General features: G+C 46.3%; 1 protein-coding gene across 1 annotated transcript in view; it reads right to left on the bottom strand.

The window, feature by feature from the left end:
• Window positions 1-5,002: 5,002 nt before the first annotated feature.
• Window positions 5,003-21,660, bottom strand: part of LOC143933567 (uncharacterized) — a 34,099-nt gene continuing 17,441 nt past the window's right edge. The window contains exons 4-6 of the mRNA XM_077456510.1: window positions 19,423-19,563; window positions 6,674-6,787; window positions 5,003-5,273 (exon numbers count right to left, since the gene is read on the bottom strand). Of these exons, the coding sequence (XP_077312636.1) occupies window positions 5,212-5,273; window positions 6,674-6,787; window positions 19,423-19,563 (317 nt within the window). The 3' untranslated portion in view covers window positions 5,003-5,211. The remainder of the gene's footprint in view (window positions 5,274-6,673; window positions 6,788-19,422; window positions 19,564-21,660) is intronic.

Below are 21,660 nucleotides of genomic sequence, written 5' to 3'. Positions count from 1 at the left end.
CTAGTGATTAACCCCTTCACTGCCAGTGACATTTTTACAGTAATCAGTGCATTTTTAATCACACTGATTGCTGTATTAATGCCAATGGTCCCAAAAATTTGTCAAAATTGTCCGACGTGTCCGCCATAATGTTGCATTCACAATAAAAATCACTGATCGCTGCCATTACTAGTAAAAAAAATATATTAATAAAAATGCCATAAAACTATCCCCTATATTGTAGACGCTATAACTTTTGCAAAAACCAATCAATAAACGCTTATTGCGAGTTTTTTTACCAAAAATATGTAGAAGAGTACGCATCGGCCTAAATTGAGGGAAAAAAATTTTTTTATATATTTTTTGGGGTTATTTATTATAGCAAAAAGTAAAAAATATAGAATTTTTTTCAAAGTTAACTCTCTATTTTTGTTTATAGCGCAAAAAAATAAAAACCGCAGGGGTGATCAAATACCACCAAAAGAAAGCTCTATTTGTGGGAAAAAAAGGACGCCAATTTTGTTTGGGAGCCACATTGCACAACCGCGCCATTGTCAGTTAAAGTGTGTCGCTCCTTGTGGCGGTCACGTGATCTTAAGACATGCCGCTCCTTCCAGTGTCATAAACCTCTTAAAGGGCTGGGAGGCACCGGCGCCAAGAGGTTAACCATGCCCCAGTCAATCCCTGGGAAGGTGTGTCCAGAAGGTGGCTGAGGAAGTGATACATGTGCAGATGGTCACAATTTTGTTTGGGAGCCACATCGCACAACCACGCCATTGTCAGTTAAAGTGTGTCGCTCCTTGTGGCGGTCACGTGATCTTAAGACATGCCGCTCCTTCCAGTGTCATAAACCTCTTAAAGGGCTGGGAGGCACCGGCGCCAAGAGGTTAACCATGCCCCAGTCAATCCCTGGGAAGGTGTGTCCAGAAGGTGGCTGAGGAAGTGATACATGTGCAGATGGTCTAAACAGACTGTTTTTTCTCTGGCAGGGAGGGCTCCAAAGCCTCTGGGGCTGTTGCCTCCCCCACGCCACCCCCCACCTCCCTAGGCAGCCTGTGGACTGTGTAGCTGTTCTGTGAGGTTTCAGCTGTGGCAAAGCTGTGGTCTTCAGAAAAAGCTGGTTGTGGCACTTCACTATAAGGGATCTGGTCTGGAGAAGGATTATCTCCCTCACTGGGCCGGGTCCGGAGGAAGCTGAAAAGTGTACAGCTGTTCTGGGGACTTGTGAGCACTGACCCTGAATTGTGATTCCTGGTGACCGTGTGCTTTAGGACAGGGATCAAGTCCTGGGGAAAAAAGTGTGGGAACTCCCACCCAAGATCCAGTCCCCCGCCAAAAAAAAAAAAAGAAAGGATACGCTCATATGCACGAACACTTCAAAAGTGGTCTTTTTCATCCAATTTTCGTATTGTGTGTATGAAGCTTAACTCTTAGTACATAAAAAATAAAAAAAATAAAAAAAATCCTCAATAAACATAAATACGGTAATTCATTCCAATTGTGCTTCCATGCAAATGTGAACATCGTGTTCTGATCTTTATTGGGGAATGTTATTTTGTATATAGAGTGTTTATGTGGTGAGTTTACACTTTTCATTGAACAGAGTTTGGATAACACAGGGTTAAACGGAAAGGTTACAAATGAACTGCACATTATCTGGACAGAATGCTTGGGGAGATAGTGATGTGTTCCTGCTTAGGAGATGTATGTTAGCTTGGGGGGGCTGCAAACTCTGCAGGGGCTCCAACACACACTCGCTGCTATTCCAACCCTTCACATATTTCCACATAAACTTCCCTCCTGGCATTAAACTTTGCCAGGTATTGTGCTCAGCTTAACACCCAAAACTGATGTTCCTCCCTCAGCTCACCTCTCTCCCTGCATGTCCTGTGAGCAGAATAGCTGATCTACCCGTCAGCTAGACCTAGACCTGATCTACCCGTCAGCTAGAGCTAGACCTGATCTACCCGTCAGCTAGACCTAGACCTGATCTACCTGTCAGCTAGACCTAGACCTGATCTACCCGTCAGCTAGACCTAGACCTGATCTACCCATCAGCTAGATCTAGACCTGATCTACCCGTCAGCTAGAGCTAAACCTGATCTACCCATCAGCTAGAGCTAGACCTGATCTACCCATCAGCTAGACCTAGACCTGATCTACCCGTCAGCTAGACCTAGACCTGATCTACCCATCAGCTAGACCTAGACCTGATCTACCCATCAGCTAGACCTAGACCTGATCTACCCGTCAGCTAGACCTAGACCTGGTCTACCCATCAGCTAGACCTAGACCTGATCTACCCGTCAGCTAGACCTAGACCTGATCTACCCGTCAGCTAGACCTAGACCTGATCTACCCATCAACTAGACCTAGACCTGATCTACCTGTCAGCTAGACCTAGACCTGATCTACCCATCAACTAGACCTAGACCTGATCTACCTGTCAACTAGACCTAGACCTGATCTACCTGTCAGCTAGCTGTGATTGACAGGTAGATCAAAGCGGAAGCTGTCATGGGGCCCCCTATAGGCAATGCCTGAATGGTCAGGTGTGCGGCACTTACTATTGCGAGCTGTGTCAGCAGCTCCTGGTGTAGCACCTGCCACACAGCTCACATACTTCAAAGTCTTGCAGGACACGGCTGCTAACGGGAACTGAGTTCCTGTTGTGGGAAAAGCACAGGAACTCCGTTCCCATGCGTTCCCCCAGGACTTGAGCCCTGCTTTAGGAGATGTAAGCACCAGAGGTAGCTATGGACTGAGAGAGAATCTCTCAAAAGGGTCTCAGAGCACTGGCCATTCTCCCGTGTCCCTGGTGAAACCTGTGTATGCGAGCCCAGAGAAGAGAGTCCTCCTATGACTTTGAAAGCAGTTCGGAGTATCACACGCTCAAACTTCTTTCCTGTTTAAAGTTTTTCGAGCAATTCATTTCAAAAAGACATTACCTAGACTCAGTTATTGGAGCTGGTGTGTAGGGATGAGCCGAACACCCCCCCCCCCCCCCCCCCCGGTTCGGTTCGCACCAGAACCTGCGAACAGACCTAAACTTTGTGTGAACTTTAGAACCCTATTAAAGTCTATGGGACTCGAACGTTCACAATCTTATCTAATTTTAAAGGCTAATATGCAAGTTATTGTCCTAAAAAGTGTTTGGGGACCCGGGTCCTGCCCCAGGGGACATGGATCAATGCAAAAAAAGTTTTAAAAACTGCAGTTTTTTCAGGAGCAGTGATTTTAATAATGATTAAAGTGAAACAATAAAAGTGTAATATACCTTTAAATGTGGTACCTGGGGGGTGTCTATAGTATGCCTGTGAAGGGGCGCATGTTTCCCGTGCTTAGAACTGTCCCTACACAAAGTGTCATTTGTGCAGGTAAAAAAGTCTTTTAAAATCACTTGCGGCTATATTGTCGGCTCCCGTAATACAGAGAACACTCAATGAGTGTTCTCTGTATTAGCTGACAATTCATTCATTCATTGATAAAAAAAACAAAAAAACATGGAGGTTCCCCTAAATTCAATTACCAGGCCCTTCAGGTCTGGTATGGATATTAAGGGGAGCCCCGTGTCAAATTAAAAAAAAAATTGACGTGAGGGTCCCCCTAAATATCCATACCAGACCCTTTATCCGAGCACGCAACCTGGCAGGCTGTAGGAAAAGAGGGGGGGCCGCTCTCTCGTCCCCCCCTCTCGCTGGACCCCGGAGATCCGTCGCTGGATAGCAAGAGTGGATTAGCACCACTGGAATCTTTTTTTTATTTTTTTTAATAAAGGAATTTTTCAAAAGTGTGTTTGTCTTATTTAACCATTTTTACACTTTCTTTGTGAAATGGTAGGGGTACTTTTGTACCCCCTTACCATTTCAAACAGGGGGGGGGGCCGGGATCTGGGGGTCCCCTTGTTAAAGGGGGCTTCCAGATTCTGATAAGCCCCCCGCCCGCAGACCCCCACAACCACCGCTCAGGGTTGTGGGGATGAGGCCCTTGTCCCCATCAACATGGAGACAAGGTGCTTTGAGGGGTCACAGACCCCCAAAGCATCCTCCCAATGTTGAGGGTATGTGACCTGGTACGGTTCAGGAGGGAGGGGGGGCGCTCTCTCGTCCCCCCCTCTTTTCCTGCGGCCTGCCAGGTTGCGTGCTCGGATAAAGGGTCTGGTATGGATTTTTAGGGGGACCCCACGTCAATTTTTTTTTTTAATTTGATGTGGGGTTCCCCTTAATATCCATACCAGACCTGAAGGGCCTGGTAATTGAATTTAGGGGAACCCCCACGCTTTTTTTTTTTATCAATGAATGAATGAATTGTCGGCTAATACAGAGAACACTCATTGAGTGTTCTCTGTATTACGGGAGCCGACAATTTAGCCGCAAGTGATTTTAAAATACTTTTTTTCCTGCACAAATGACACTTTGTGCAGGGACAGTTCTAAGCACCAGAAACATGCGCCCCTTCACAGGCATACTATAGACACCCCCCAGGTACCACATTTAAAGGAATATTATGCTTTTATTGTTTCACTTTAATCATTATTAAAATCACTGCTCCTGAAAAACGGCCGTTTTTAAAACTTTTTTTTGCATTGATCCATGTCCCCTGGGGCAGGACCCGGGTCCCCAAACACTTTTTAGGACAGTAACCTGCATATTACCCTGTAAAATTAGCACTTTAGATTTCTCCCATAGACTTGTACAGGGTGTTCCGGCTTTTCGAATTTGCCGCGAACAGCCCAAATTGTTCACTGTTCGCTGAACAGGCGAACAGGCAATGTTCGACTCGAACTCGAAGCTCATCCCTACTGGTGTGTATGGACTGGTGGTTGCGGTGGTGGGCAGCCTCTGTAACATTTAGGGATAACCAGCTATCATCAGCGGTCTCTATGGGGGTAGCGCTACATTAGCATCCTGCTGCTGAAGGATACTCCTGTACTCCTCCTGTATCTTCCTGTGAGCCCTGCAGTCCAGTGACTCCCAACAGGCGCATAAAAAAAAAAAAAGAAAAAAGCAAAGAGAGACACATGGACAGTATTCCAGTTTTTTTTTTTTTTAAATGCTGAATTTTGGGGCTCCCTTTTAAATCCAATATTTGAGCAGGGTCTACCTGACATTAAAAAAAAACAAAAAACGAGAGGGAACCTACAAGAAATTTGACATCAATTAATGTCAGAACATAATGCTGTGCTGGCACCACATTTAATAGACACTTTCTTCATAACTCCTACTTCCATCATCACTGGTCACAGAAACCTTTTGAGGCCCAACCACGCATAGACACTTCCCTATTTCCTCCAGCTGAAATATACAAGAATAAAAACTGATGAAAAAACATAAAGGGGGAAGCAACAACCACCTTTAAAGTGGAGGGCCACCCTAAAAACAAAACAAAAAAAACGGCATTAATATTCTTAAAAAAATAAAAATAAAAACATTTTTACATTGCCAGAAATCCCTGTTGCTAGGCAGTCTTCCTAATCTGCCTGTTCCTACTCCACGGTAATCTTTGGTCTTCTCTCCTCCTCCGCGTTGTCTTCTGGGTAATGGGGCGCGCTGTGTTCTGGGAACTGTGTGTTTCCTAACACAGCGTGCCCCATTCACAAAGCGCTGCGCTCTACTGCCCGTTTCCCTTATAGAGGATGGCGGCGCTGGAACCCGAGAGCCGAGGGACGGGTCGGCTTCGGGCGGCCAACATCGCGGGCACCCTGGAAAGGTAAGTAAGTATCATTATTAAAAGTCAGCAGCTACCTTTTTTCTTTTTTTTTTAGCTGCTGACTTTTAAAAAAATTTTTTTTACCCGCTGGAACACCCCTCTAACCACTTTGCTCTGGAAGATTTAACCCCCCCCCCCCTTTCATGACCAGGCCATTTATGTTGGTGTCCCTTGTCAATTTTACATTGTATTTTTTAAAATATACCTGTCTACTCCCAAACTGTCATTTGAAGTAAAACACATAGCCAAGTATTATTCTCCACAATATTTTTATTGTGCATAAAAAAAAAAAAAAAATGATATATATATTATATATATATATATATATATATATATATATATATATATATATATATATATATATATATTTTTTAATTATTATTTATTTATTTATTTATTTATATTAGACATACTATCTGCCAATAGAACTTAAGCAAAAAGTGTATTCTATGCATCCAAAAATATACCAAATCAAATCATTATTCAACCAAAAAATAATGTCAAAGTAATAACTCCAAAGCCAATAATGAATAAAACGTTATCTCCTCCGATTCCGTAACATGGCTGGTTGACGAACGGCTGTTCTGAAACTATTGGAAAAGCGCAAAATGAAAAACGCGAAAAGAAAAGCGTGAATCAACACTCAAACTTCTACTAAGATGAAATTAGCAGAAGGAGCCCAAAGGGTGGCGCTAAAGAGCTGAAAAGCAACGTAGTACGTTGAGTACGTCAACTACATTTGTAATTGTTGGCCAACATTTGTGTGACCGTGTGTATGCAAGACAAGTTTGGACCAACGCCCTTCGGGTTAAAATTCCACGGTTTTGTTGGCGCAAAGTCCGATCGTGTGTACGAGGCATAAGATTTGAGAAGGGTCTACCTGACATTAATTAAAAAGGAGAAGGAACCTACAAGACATTTGACATCAATGAGACAGCAGCCAATATTAGCGATGTTAAGATAGAATATAATGCTGTGTCCGCACCGCATTTAACAGTCACTTTCCTCGTAACTCCTTCTAATTCCATCTTCCAGGATCCCTGGTCACAGAAACCTTTCGAGGCACAACTACGAATAGACATTTCCCTATTTCCTCCAGCTGAAATATAGAAGAATAAACACTGATGAAAAAAACATAAAGGGGAAGCAACAACCACCTTTAACCACTTCAGGCCCAGAAGATTTACCCCCCTTCATAACCAGGCCATTTTTTGCGATACGGTACTGCGTTATTTTAACTGACAGTTGAGCGGTCGTGCGGCGTTGTACCCAAATAAAACTGATGTCCTTTTTTTTCTAATAAATAGAGCTTTCTTTTGGTTGTATTTGATCACCTCTGCATTTTTTGCGCTATAAACAAAAAACAACCAACAGTTTTGAAATATTATTATTTAATTCCTGCTATAAAACGCATCCAATAAAAAAAATGGAAAAAATCAAAAACGTCTTCATCAATTTAGGCCAATATGTATTATACTACATGTTTTTTGGTAAAAAAAATAAATAAAATCCAATAGGCGTATATTGATTGGTTTGCTCAAACGTTATAGCGTCTACAAACTAGTAATGGCAGCGATCAGCGACTTATAATTATATTTGTACTATTGATCTCGGTGACCATGCCCAATCCCTATATAAGTGGGTGCGTACCACTCTCTCGGCATTATAGCGGGAGAGAGCGTTGTGTCAACATCTGAAGAAGAGAACAGGGAAGGAGAAGATGGAGACAACCGGGCCACCGCTAGTAAAAGAGCAGAAGATATCGGAGGAGCCTGGCAGAAGAATCGGAGACCGGGAGAAGAACCGGAGAGCTCCTCTATAGTGTTTTTTTTTTATTGACACTTCCCCCCCCCCCAGGTGAATGTGTAGGGGTACCATGTACCCCATACTCATTCACATAGGGTGGAGGGCCGGGATCTTGAGCCCCCCTTATTAAAGGGGGCTCCCGGATTCCGATAAGCCCCCCGCCCGCAGACTCTGACAACCAACGGCCAGGGTTGTCGGGAAGAGGCCCTTGTTCTCATCAACATGGGGACAAGGTGCTTTGGGGTGGGGGGGCCCGCACGACCCCCCTCCCCCAAGGCACCCCCCCATGTTGAGGGCACGCGGCCTGGTACGGCTCAGGAGGGGGGGCCGCCCGCTCGTCCCCACCCCCTTTCCTGGCCGGCCGGGTAGCGTGCTCGGATAAGGGTCTGGTGTGGATCTGGGGGGGACCCCCACGCCGTTTTTTTGGCGTAGGGGGTTCCCCTTGGAATCCATACCAGACCTAAGGGCCCCCTTCCCCAAAGAACCCACCCCCATGTTGAGGGCATGTGGCCTGGTACGACTCAGGAGGGGGGGGCATTCGTCCCCACCCCCTTTCCTGACCGGCCGGGCTGCGTGCTCGGATAAGGGTCCGGTTTGGATGTTGGGGGGGGCCCCCACGCTGTTTTTTCATATCCAAGTCGGATCCCTGCACTAGTGTGAACCCAGCCTTAATATCAGCAATGCTTGTCGATCATTGGGAAAGGAAAAAACACATTGTTCCTTTCCTGATGAGCGGGCCAGCTCGGCACTGGCTCCAACGATGGGGCTCGCAAGGTGTCAATCTCGCCGAAAAAAAGAGGCGAGATTGAGACAATATCGCCAGGCATGTACTGGCTATCGGGACTACCGGGAGTTTCCCGGTGGGCCGATGGCTCAGTGGGCCACTCTGATGTAAGGGGGCTGGTGATGGGACACTCTGATGTAAGGAGGTGCTGATGGGACACTCTGATGTAAGGAGGTGCTGATGGGACACTCTGATGTAAGGGGGCTGGTGATTGGACACTCTGATGTAAGGGGGCTGGTGATTGGACACTCTGATGTAAGGGGGCTGGTGATGGGACACTCTGATGTAAGGAGGTGCTGATGGGACACTCTGATGTAAGGAGGTGCTGATGGGACACTCTGATGTAAGGGGTGCTGATGGGACACTCTGATGTAAGGGAGCTGGTGATGGGACACTCTGATGTAAAGGGTGCTGATGGGACACTCAAAATGTAAGTGGGCCGGACTGGATGAAGTCCAGGGCCAAATTTCTGTCCCAGTCCAGCCCTGAATATGGCGGTTACCTACTGTATTTGCGGGCAATCGGCTATCGGTACACCGACGTCAGATTGTACCGGGCAAATTTCCCTGCCCCAGCTGCTGCACCACCGAATGAAGTTCGCTCCCAGCCATCCAAATGCCCAGCGGTTGAATGCTAGCTTGGCTAAATTGCTAGCACTTTAACTGCTGCCTTTTCAGTTGGTAGACTCGGCCCCCTTCTGTGAGTTTGTGGAATGTGCGGGTCCTCAGTGGCAGGTTCTCAAACGCCACTTTTTCTCATGGAAGGCGCTTCCGGCTCTCTACCGGCATGTGGAAGGCAATGTCTTGGCCTCGCTGGACAGGGCGGCCAGTGGTAAGGTGCATATTACCGCTGACTTATGGTCCAGCAGGCATGGACAGGGACATTACCTATCTTTCATGGCACACTGGGTGACTCTGCTGGCTGGAATGTTGTTCCGCCACCACGCCTCCAAAATGCTACTACTGGTGATTCTGACACACCTCTCTCCTCCACGCACTCCTCTTCTACCTCCATGGCCTCTTCCTGTGCTTTGTTCTCAGAAGCAGCGGTGCTCCGTAGGTGTTCAAGGGGCTACGTAAGTGCTTGGGGCACAGGAGCCACACTGGGGCAGAGATTCTGTCAGCTCTGCAGGGGCAGGCTAAGAGATGGTTGACACTACGCCAGCTTAAGGCAGGAATGGTGGTTTGCGACAATGGCACCAACCTCCTCTCCGCCCTCCGAACTGACCCATGTGCCCTGTTTGGCTAATGTCCTTAACTTGTTGGTGCAGCGGTTCTTGGGCAGGTACCCAGGCTTACAGGATGTCCTGAGGCAGGCTAGGAAAGTCTGTGTGCATTTCCGCCGGTCATATAATGCCAGTACTCGGCTGGCTGACCTCCCAAAAGGAATTTAACCTGCCCAAGACTCGCCTAATCTGGGACATGTCAGGGGGCCTTCAATGAGTACCTGTGCGACTATGGTACCAGGACAGGGTCAGGGGAGCTTGTTTTTTTCCCCCCACGCCAGTGGGCCATGATCAGGGATGCATGCACTGTCCTGTCACCATTTGAGGAGGCCACGAGAATGGTGAGCAGTGACAGTGCATGCATCAGTGACACTGTCCCTCTTGTCCACCTGTTGGAGCATACGCTGCATGGATTAATGGACAGGGCACTTGAGGCAGAACAGAGGCAGGAAGAGGAGGACTTTGTTACCTCTCAAGGCCCCCTTTATCCAGACAGTGTTCCTGCTAGCCCGCCGATCACTCAGGAAGAGGAGGAGGAGGGGGAGGAGGATTATGTCAGCATGGAGGTGGAGCCTAGTACTCAGCATCAGCAGCAGTCTTTAAGGGATAATTTACAGTCCCAAGAAACCCATGGACTTGTACGTAGCTGGGAGGAGGTGGCTGCAGATCATGTCGTCCTTAGTAACCCAGAGAACTCCGGACAGAATCCCTCAGCTAACCTACACTGCATGGCCTCTCTGATCCTGAAAAGCCTGCGGAAGGATCCTTTTATTCGTCGGATCAAGGAGAGGGATCATTACTGTCTGGCCACTCTCCTTGATACAAGGGTAAGGTTTCGGACCTTATCTTGCCATCACAGAGGGAGCAGAGGATGAAATATCTTCGGGAGGCCTTGCTGAAAGGTCTGTGCAACGCATTCCCAGAGACTGGGAGGTTACAAATTCCTGTTCCTGGACAACGTGTTGCTGAGGCTTCGGTCAGTCACAGAAGGAGCGGTGGAGAAGGTGGCCGTCTGACTGACACGTTCAGACAATTTTTTATTCCGCAGTCCCAAGGTATGATCGGTTCCAGCACCCATCGCCAGCGTCTGATTTACATGGTGCAGGAATACCTAGGGGCAAGGTCAGACTTGGACACCTTTCCCACCGAAAATCCTCTGGCTTACTGGGTCTTGAGGATGGATCACTGGCCAGAGCTTGCACAGTATGCAATTGAGCTACTGGCCTGTCCTGCATCCAGCGTTCTTTCGGAACGCACCTTCAGTGCTGCTGGTGGCTTTGTAACCGATCACAGGGTGCGCCTGTCCATCGACTCGGTCCATCGACTGACCTTCATAAAGATGGATCAGTCTTGGATCACCCACAGCTACCAAGCACCTGATGCTAATGTAACCGAATATTTTTTTCTAAAATGTCAGATCCCTTCAAGACTGCCTATGCTGATGCTGACTATCCTGTTATGCTGAGTGACTATCCTCTTCCTCCTCAATGATCATGCTGATAACTTGTAAGAACATTTTTGTTTCTGGGCACCGCCACCAGTGGCTAAGGCCCAATTTTTCAGCCCCTGTTTAGCAGGGGTATGTAACTACAATTTTTGATGCAATATTTTGCAGGAGGGTTCGTTGCTGCACGCAACTACAATATCTGTGAGTGCTTGCAGTGTTGTGGCACCAGCACCAGTGCCTAAGGCCCAATTTTTCAGCTCCTGTTTAACAGGGGCATGTAATTACAATTTTTGATGCAATACTTTGCAGCAGGGCTCATTCCTGCGCCCACCAAGAGTAACTGTGAGGGCTTACAATGTTGTGGCAACAACACCACCACCACCAAAGGCCCAATATTTCTGCCCTGTTCAACAGGGGCATGTAATTACAATTCTTGATATAATATTTCACAGCAGGGCCCGTTCCGGCACCCACCAAGAGTAACTGTGAGGACTTACAGTGTTGTGGCACCAGCACCACCACCACCAAAGGCCCAATTTTTCTACCACTGTTCAACAGTGGCATGCAATTACAATTCTATATATAATAGTTCACAGCAGGGCGCTCCAGCGCCCACCAAGTGTAACTGTGAGGGCTTACAGTGTTGTGTCAACACCAACAGCTTAGGCCCAAATTTCTGCAGAGCATATAGGGCAGGCCCCTACTTTCAAACATCCAACTTACAAACGTCTCCTACTTGCAAACGGAAGGAGACAACAGGAAGTGAGATGAAATTTACCCCTAGGAAGGGAAATTCTCTCCTGTAAGAGTTGATATGGGAAAAATGTGTCTCCTCTCCACTGATGCTTTATCACCAATCCTTGTTTCACTAAAAACCCCATATTTTCAAAAAACATTTGTCATTGGGACAGAAAGTGAGGTGAAATCTTCTGAAGAGGTGCACAGACAGCAACACAAATGTTACAGGGGTGATAACCCTTCCCTATGTTTTCCAAAAAGCTGAAAAATACATTTTTGGGCTGGAGCTACACTTTAAAAATGTACCAGTTCAAAATTACAAACAGATTCTACTTAACACAACAAACCTAGACAGTCCCTGTCTTGTTTGCACCGCCTGTATACTGCTGTTCAGAGTATATAGGGCCTGGGGGTCCCACACCTTTCTTTTTTTTTATTTGGATGCAGGGTTCCCCTTAATATCCATACAAGACCCAAATGGCCTGGTAATGGACTGGGGGGGGGGGGGGGGTTACCCATGCCGTTTGTCTCACTGATTTTCAACCATATTGCCGCAAGCAGTTTTAAATGACTTTTATTCCTTTAAAAATTTAATTTTGTGCAGGGACTGTTCTAAACACGGGAAACATGCGTCACTTTACAGGCATACTATACACACCTCCCAGGTACCATATTTAAAGGAATATTTCACTTCTTTTTTTTTTTTCACTTTAAGCATCATTAAAATCAGTGCTCCCAAAAAAAACATCAGTTTTTAAAACTTTTTTTTGCATTGATACATGAATGAATGAATGAAATACTTATATAGCGCACAATGCGAACTGAATCGCCTCTAGGCGCTGTGGCGAGCTTTGATCATCTGCTAAAAGAGGAAAGTCTTGAGTTTTTTCCTAAAAGCCAGGTGATTTTCTTCCAGGCGGATGTTGATTGGTAGAGCATTCCATAGCCGAGGCCCTTGGACAGCGAATCTCCGATCCCCCTTGGATTTATACCGGGCTTTGGGCACGAGGAGGAGGTTTTTGTTGGCTGATTGAAGACTGCGGTTTGGTGTGTAATGATTTATTTTCTCCATTAGGTATTGCGGAGCTTCTCTATGCACGCATTTGTGGGTGAGGCAAAGGGTCTTGAACGTGATCCGATTTTTTACGGTTAGCCAATGTAAGCTCCTCAGTGAAGGAGAAATGGATTCCCAGGGTTTTTTTCCTGTTATCAGCCTTGCCGCCGTGTTTTGGATCAGTTGTAATCGCGCAAGTTGATATTGTGGTAATCCTATGTAAAGCGAGTTTGCGTAGTCCAGTCGTGAATTAATGATTGTTCCAACTACCACTGCTTTGTCATTCTTTGGGATAAAAGGGATGAGTCTGCGAAGCATGCGCAGCAGATGGTGAGATCCACTGACTACAGATCCTATTTGCGCATCCATTGACATTTGTGCGTCTAAAATAACCCCGAGACTCTTGGCTTTGGTCTTTGGGGAGATAGTCTGCCCAAAGACGGTTGGTGGAGACCAGGAGGTTTTGGTTGGGGGCTTATGATTTTGGTGTAAGATAAGAAGCTCTGTCTTTGATTGGTTCAGTTGGAGGGAGTTGGTGGTCATCCAGTCCTCTATTGATTTGAGGCAGTTTTCAAGTTGTTGTTGGTGATCTTTTTTTCCATTGATCCGGAAATAAAGTTGCGTGTCGTCAGCGTAAGAGTGGAAGCAGAGATCTGAGCATCTGATGATTTGAAGGAGTGGGCGAATGTAAATGTTGAAGAGAATGGGTGACAACGGAGAGCCTTGAGGGACTCCGCAGGTGACTGCCCGAGTTTTGGAGAGGAATTTTCCTAGTTTCACTGTCTGTGACCGATTTCCTAGGAAGGACGCGAACCAATGGAGATCTATGTCTTGGACTCCGGCTACTTCTGTGAGGCGGACGAGTAGAGTATTGTGATCTACTGTATCAAACGCTGCACTTAGGTCTAGCAGTACGAGGAGACACGGCTCTCCGTCATCTGCTGCTTCGAGGGCGTCATCCCAAATCTTGAGGAGAGCTGTTTCTTTTCCATGACCCGGGCGGAAGCCTGATTGCAGCGGGTCCAGGAGTTTGTGAGTATCCAGGTGAAGTTGTAGCTGATGTACTACGGCTTTCTCCATGATCTTAGAAATGGTGTTGAGGCTTGTAATCGGCCTACGGTTGTTTGGATCCTGAGGGTCCAGGTTTGGTTTCTTGAGTAGAGGTTTGACGATGCCTTGTTTGAGGATGCTGGGAACAATCCCTTCGTGGAATGATCGGTTTATGAGGTGGGTTATGGTTGGAGCCATGATGTCGGAGCATTCTTTCAGTAGTTTTGTGGGGATGATGTCAATAGGTGAGGTACTGTCACGCAGTTTATTAATGATATTTTTTGCGGTGTCTACGGTAATTGGGGATAGTGAAAATTTGGGCGGTTGCGGTATGTTGGTGCAGACATCCTCTTTATGTATTTGCTGGCTGAGGTTGGATGTTTTCTTCTGACAAATTGTTTCCCTGATGGTTTTGACTTTATCGATGAAAAAATCAGACAGTTTGTCACAGTAATCCTGGGATTCGCTTTCTGGGGGTTCTAGGCACACCGGATTCATTGATTGATTAACCAGTTTAAACAGTTCCCGTGGTTGGTTTGCGGCCGTTGAGATTGTATATGAGAAGTGGTCCTTTTTGGCTTTGAAGATTGCTTTCCGATAATTCTCTGTCAGACCTTTGTAGTTAAATAGGTTTTCCTCGGTGGGATTTCTTCTCCATGTTCTTTCCGCTCTTCTGCGTTCTTGCTTTAGTACGGAGAGGGAGCTATTGAACCATCCAGCATTTTTCTTCCTGATGAGAGCCCTGCGTTTTGGTGCTACCGAGTCTGCTGATTGCAGTAATGCCTTGTTCAGGGAGTTGAGTGTTTCCTCCGTAGAGTGGTTTAAGGTTATTGTAGATATTTTTTTGGACAGAGTGGTTTTGAAGGCTTCGGAGTACAGTTTTTTATGCGATCTGGTCCAGTGCGTTGTTACAGGTTTCCGTTTTGCGTTGGTGATGTTGGTAGTGATTTTGAATTTGATGGCGTGGTGATCGGTCCATGGCAGAGTTATGTTGTCGAGTATCTTGACGTCGATGTTCTGTTTGAAAATGAGGTCCAGGGTGTGTCCTGACCCATGCGTGGGAGTCTTTATCAGTTGCTGTAGACCCAGTTCTTCTAGTTGATTGATGCAGGCAGTCGCGATGGGGTCTTTAGGCTCGTTTGCCCAAAGGTTGAAATCTCCGAGTGCCAGGAAATTTTTGAATTTTAGGGTGTGCATTGCAAAGGATTCCGTGAGGGGTGAAAGAAGATTGGACTTTGGTCCCGGTGGTCTGTAGCACAGTAGAATATGAGTGGTGTCATGGGGTGTTGGTTGAAAATGTAGCGTCAGGGTTTCCATAAAAGACACTGGGTTCTGAGATGATGGTTTAGTGAGATCCAGGTGACCTTTAAAGATCACTGCTAGGCCTCCTCCTTTTTTCCCTATCCGGTGTTCGGTTATGATCCTGTAGTTTTCCGGCACCAATTCGGTGAGGATGGTGTTGCAGTCAGAGGTTAACCAGCTTTCGGTGATGAAGAGGCAGTCTACATTGTTCTCGATGATGAAGTCGTGTACTTCCAGTCTATGTTTGACTGCAGACCTGGCGTTAATCAAGGCGCAATCTAATTGTAGTGGTCGAGTAGATGTCTTCCTGTGGTTGGGAGCTGGTTGTCGTCCGGTTTTTAATAGTTGTTCTCTTTGAAGTATTTTTTGTATGGAAGATGGCAATGTGGTGTTGATGTTCCTTAGTCTGTGCAGAACTTCAGCTGAGTATTTGAAGTAGCACATGGTTTGTGGATGCTGTTGATGGTACTATGGGCCTAAGATGATGATCCTGATCAGGGTATTGATCCTGAGGTGGGGCTAGGTATCAGACTTGCCGCCGTGCTTGAGGCTATTAGCGCGCAAGTTGATCAGGGGATGCCTATATGGATGCGGAAGGAGTTGTTGTATTCCGTTGCTGGCTGTTCCAGCTGCCTTTACTTAAGGTGGAGGTCTCCACTTAGAAAAGAAGTCTGGCTGTGATCTGGAATAGTCGTCCTAGGATAGCGTAAAAAATGGAAAGGAGGCCGGAGGTAGGGGTATGCTAACCTATGGTTGTTCCAGAGGAAGGCGAAAAACCCCCTGACAGTAGCAGCCAAATGCACCAGTGGGGCAAAAATTCCTTCCTGACCCCCGTAGGCGGTCGGACGGAGTCCCTGGGGGGGGGGGCGAGTGGAGGTGCAAGCTTACCTGGCTGCGGTTGTCCCCTTTAAACACTCTGGTTCCGGTGAATCTGGCTTGCTGTCAGCCTGACGTTTCTGGAAAGCTGTCTGGTTGCCCCTTGCAGTGGGATCTTTAAAATGGAAGGGAGGATGGAAGTAGGATAGAGGTTAGAGACTCCTGTCTTAACTCCTGTTTTCAACTCCTGGTTGTTAACTCTCCACTTTAGTTCAAAAAATCCACATGCAAGCCACAATCAGGGAGCAAGCTCAAGGGGGAGTTTGTATAACTACCTTTATACACCTGTGAACAATGAACCCCTCCCCTAATTTGGCAGGAAGAAAGAGGAGAAAAAAAAAATGCTGTTTAAAAAGTGTCAGAAAAAAGGTCTTTTGAAACTGCTAGCAAATGTATCAAATAAAGGAGGGGAGAAAATAAAACACCCCCAAAAACAACACTTGCAAGCAGAAGCAGTCAAGCAGAAGCAGTCAAAGCACAACTCCTGGTTGTTAACTCTCCACTTTAGTTCAAAAAATCCACTTGTGTTCACAAAATCCACATGCAAGCCACAATCAGGGAGCAAGCTGGGGCAGGACCCGGGTCCCTAAACACTTTTTAGGACAAAAACTTGCATATTAGCCTTTAAAATTAGCACTTTTGATTTAGAATGTTTGAGTCCCATAGACTTTAACGGGGTTCTAAAGTTCGCGCAAACTTTTGGTCCGTTCGCAGGATCTGGTGCGAACTGAACCGGGGGGGTGTTCGGCTCATCCCTAGTTATTAGGCAAATGTCCCTATGTTAATAGTTTAACCACTTGCCGCCGCCGCCATATAGCAGAATGACAGTGGCAAAGTGGTGTGTGTGTTATCCTGATTGGACGTCATATGATGTGATCAGGATAACAGAGCCTCGGGAGCACGCAGCGTGGTGATCGGAGGCGCTGTGTGTCAGTCTGACACACCGCAACTCCGATCGTGGTATGAAGCCTCTGACAGACATTTCTTATCACATGATCAGCTGTGACTAATCACAGCTGATTATCACGTGAACCAGGAAGTGCCGGTAAACGGCTCTCCTCGGTTCACGCTGACAGTGAGAGCCGATCAGAAGGGGTGAACCGGGCAACCGCAAAATCCAGACATGTTCATCTGATTGAGAAGCGTGATTCGTCACTCCAGAGAACACGTTGTCCATGGAATATTTAGTAGTAAGGAAATGTCACGGACGGACTTATTGCACAGGTGGCAACCTATCACCGTACCACACTGGTATTCACTGAGCTCCTGAAAGCGACCCATTCTTTCACAAATGTTTGTAGAAGCAGTCTGCATGCCTAGGTGCTTGATTTTATACACCTGTGGCCATGGAGGTGATTGGAACACATGAATCCAATTATTTGGAGGAGTGCCCCAATACTTTTGTCAATACAGTGTATATATACAGTATATATCCTTTTGTTGCCATCTCACATGCACTATACCAGTGGTCACCTTGCTGTATATTAGGAGGTGATCCTGCTCATTGAAGAGCCAGGTTAGGCATCTGAAGGCCCTTAGAGGTCCAGTTCCATGGCAGATTAGAAGCTAATAGAGACTTATGCTGCGTACACACGATCAGACTATCTGGCAGACAATCGCCCGTGTGTGGGCTCCGGCTGACTTTTTTTTCCCAAAAGTCCGGCGGACTTAGAAAGTAGTTTTGACTCAAAAATTGTCCGTTCATTTTGAACGTGGCTCCAGGTAGACGGGACTAGTGAAGGAGGTCAATGTCGCCGCCTCCATGGGCGAGATTGACACACCATGGAGGCGGCGACATTGACCTCCAGCGCTAGTCCCGTCTACATGGTGCCTCGTTCAAAATGAACAGACTTTCCTCCGTATGTGGGCAAGTCCGTTCATTTCAAAAGTACAGCGGACTCCCGTACAGCGGACCTAGTCCGCCGGAAAAGTCTGGTTGTGTGTGGGCCTGTCCGCTCGTTTGGAAAGTCCGGCGGACTTTCCGGCGGTTTGTCCGCCAGACTAAGTCCGCCGGATAGTCTGATCGTGTGTACGCGGCATAAGAGTAGATAGGCTGATTCTGAGTTACAGCATTAAATCATGGTTTCTGTTTTTGAGAAGCTGTATTCCAGGCTGGTTGGAGAATGGTTGGAAGATCTCCTCATCATTTCTGTTCTTGTTCTTGCCACATCATGATTATCCTTATGGGCCCCAGCAACTGTACTTTGCTGCAACATTATCTGGAGATATCTCCATGAATAACTATATATACACCCAGCTAAATGTGCACTTCCAATTAGCGAAGGTTCTTGTTCCCTTTTTTACCTACAGGTTTAACACAATGTCCTGTTTGGGGAGGGTCATTTGTCATAACCCCCCAGAAGAGGCCCACAAGAGAAAGGGAAGGGGAGAAGAAGAAAGGGAGAGAGGATAGTAAGAAGGAGAAAGAGGGGGATAAAGAAAATGGAGAAGGAGAGGGAAAGGGTTAGGGAATATAGAGCAAAACAGAGGGGAGGAGAGAAAAAGAAAGGGGGGCACACAGAGTGGAGGAGGAGAAGAGATAGAAAAGAGATGGAAGAAGAAGAGACAGAATAGGGAGAGAGGAGGGCATAGGGAGAAAAGGGGAAGAGAAGGGAAGAAAGGGAAAGGGGGTCAAAGGAGAAAGAGAGAAGAGTAGGGTTAGGGAGACGAGAGAAAAAGAAAGGGAAATAAACAGTGGGAGGAGGAGATGGAGAGAGAGAGAAAGAGGGGATTGAAAGAAGGTGGGAGAAGGGGAGAAAGGGGTAATGGTGGTGGGAGGAGAAAAAAGGGAGACAGAGAAAATGGGAGGTGGAGAGAGGGAGGGGACAAAGGGGAGGAGGGAGAGAGGGAGAAAATGGGAGGTGGAGAGAGGGAGGGGACAAAGGGGAGGAGGGAGACAGAGACAGAGAAAATGGGAGGTGGGGAGTGGGAGGGGACAAAGGGGGAGGAGAGAGAGAGGGAGAAAAGGAAACAAATGTAAAGTCAGGGGAACGAAAAAAAATAAGGGAGGGAGACAGGAAGAGGGAGAGAGGAGAAAAATAAAAGATATACAGAGAGAAAGGAATGCCTGAGAGAGAAAGAGGGAACAAATGCTAAAGGAAAGAGAAAGAACGAATGAAAAACAGATAGAGAGGTGGTACAACCTAAACTCACATCTGGAAAGAAAGCAAAAAAACACAAGATAAGACAGGTTCTCGATCTTTAGAAAATAGGCCTGATTAACTGAGCCACTCCTCGGATCTGTTCAACTTTCTGTGTGTAATTTGAGATTGAACTACTGAGCTCTGTAAAAGATGACAATTTTCAGCACAGCAGCTAAGAATAGACCGGCAAAGACATGGAAAATGAACACAGTTTATCCTGATGGTTGCAAATGTAAGTATTAAAAATCCATATGTAATACTTCATATTTACTGCCTTAAAAAATTGGAAAACTTTTAATTTATTTTTACCTGACATTTCTATGATGAATAATGCGCACTTATCCTCATCCCCTGTGCAAGGCACGTTCTTAGTGGCTATACAGTCCAAGCCCATATTGAGGTCACAGTATGGGCAGGTTTTACCGTTCTTATTGTAATGCAAAGATGGCACTAGAATGGAAGAAAAAGAAAAAACATTAAAAGAATAAATAAAACCCAATCCCTGAAATCTCATATATAATCTTTTTATATGTTAAAATAGGGTTGTAAACTCTTGTGTTTTTTCACCTAACGGCATCCTTTGCATTAAGGTGAAAAAACGTTTGGCAGTCACTGGCTCCCCAGCCCCCCCCCCCCCCCCTATTTTACTTACCCTGGAATTCACTCGGCAGGGACGCACTGTCCCTCTCTGCACGGAGTCCCGGCTCTTGATTGGATAGATCGATAGCAGCGCAGCCATTGGCTCCTGCTGCTGTCGATCAAATACAATGATGTGGGCGTCAGGGGCCGAGTCCAGAATTTGTGTCTATGGACGCAATGCCCGCAAGGTAACCCCCCCGGGAGAACGCCTCTCCTAGGGGGTTATCTGATGTAGGGAGGAGTCGCGAGAGCCTCTGGGGGACCCTGGAATTCGAGGATCGGGGCCACTCTGTGCAAAACAAGCTGCAGTGGAGGTAAGTATGAAAAAAAAAGAGCCTTTACAATCACTTTAATGTCATTTCAAAAGTTACTTTCAATGATTTTGAAACTGCTGTTCTCAGTAAACTTATCTTCATTGCCATGAAGGCCTTTGTACAGGCCCTTCCTGATATAGGGGGACAACACTTTGTTTCCCAATTTTGCACCGCGTTGTCACCCTGTCACAAAGACTTCCCCTGGAGACTACAAGTGGCATAGCTCCCAACTGTCCCGGATTTCGAGGGACTGTCCCTGATTTGGAACAATGTCCCTCTTTCCTCCTCACTTGACCTTCATTTTGGTCTGATCTATATAATTGTATATGTAATTAGGGTCGCCACCTTTTCTTCAAGTCAAACCCGAACACTTTAGCGGCGCTCAGCAATTATTATTTTTTTATATTATAAACTATATATATATATATATTGTTATTAAATAACATTTCTAATCATATGAAATTAATAACAAGAGCCCCCTTTACATCAGAGTCTGCAGAGTTCCCCTTTTACATCTGAACTCGTAGAGTTCCTTTTCACTGTAAGGGGGGACTCTGATGTAAGGGAGAACTCTGAGGACTCTGACATAAGGGATCCTCGGGGAACCCGGATTTAAGGAGGAACACTGAGAACTCTGATGTATGGAGAGGAAACACTGTGGCCTCTGGTTTAAAGGGGAAATCTGATGTAAAGGGTGCTCTGAGAACCCTGATATACCTTAGTGTACTCTCTCAGAGGCAGGAGAGAGAAGGGGGAGACTTCAGTCACAGACTGGAATGGATGGTGAGCTCACTCACCCCTTGGCAATCAGCACCTCTCATCCAGATGTATCTGAGACTGCTGAACTTCAAATTTCCAGTCCCCATTTTCCTTTTCTGAAGTACAGTGCCCATGATTGGAGTGTGGGCAGACACAGAGGGGTAGGGGGTGGGGGGGGGGGGGAGGTGCAGATCGAGCTCTCTCTCCTCTTCCATCTGTATGTGTGTTTGGGGGGGGTTGTTGGTGCTGGCTTTGGGCAGCGTGAAAGAATGTAAAAGTCACTCTCAGCTTAGACAACTGCAGCCAGAAACCCAGCTGGGAAGCCATAGTCCAGTCTGATTAATGTGTCCGGGTTTCAGGCAGTCTGAAACCTGGACGCATGGTTCCAAACCCGAACTGTCCAGGTGAATCCTGGACAGGTGGCAACCTTATATGTAATGCAATATTTATCTTTTAAAAAGTGTTTCCCAGTGTTTTCCCTTTCATTCAATTTGTAAATGGCTGCATTTATACATTTTGAAGCCAGTATCAAGGAATAGTAGTGGTTAAAAAAAAAACACTTGTGGGTTTAGCTATTGTTTTATTGGTGTAATTCTCCTTTAAGAGGGTGTGGCAGGGTGTGGGGCCTGTGCATATATACTTTTGCTAAGAGGTGTCCCCCGTTCCCATCCCAAAAAGTTGGGAGGTATGCAAGTGGCCTGTTAAAAACTGGTTGGTTGCACAAGATGGACTTGTGTCTTTTTTTCTTTCAATATTTTTATTATTAAAGAAAATAATAAAGTATTCACTATATAAAGATCGCAGAGGGTCAAGCCCTTAAAGCGGAGGTCCACCC

This window comes from Lithobates pipiens, unplaced genomic scaffold (assembly GCF_037356315.1).
Source record: "Lithobates pipiens isolate NorthernLeopardFrog02 unplaced genomic scaffold, aLitPip1_a1.2 Scaffold_27, whole genome shotgun sequence".
NCBI lineage: Eukaryota > Metazoa > Chordata > Amphibia > Anura > Ranidae > Lithobates > Lithobates pipiens.
Note: the sequence above shows the minus strand (reverse complement) of the source record. Positions and strands in the feature narration are given on the sequence as shown.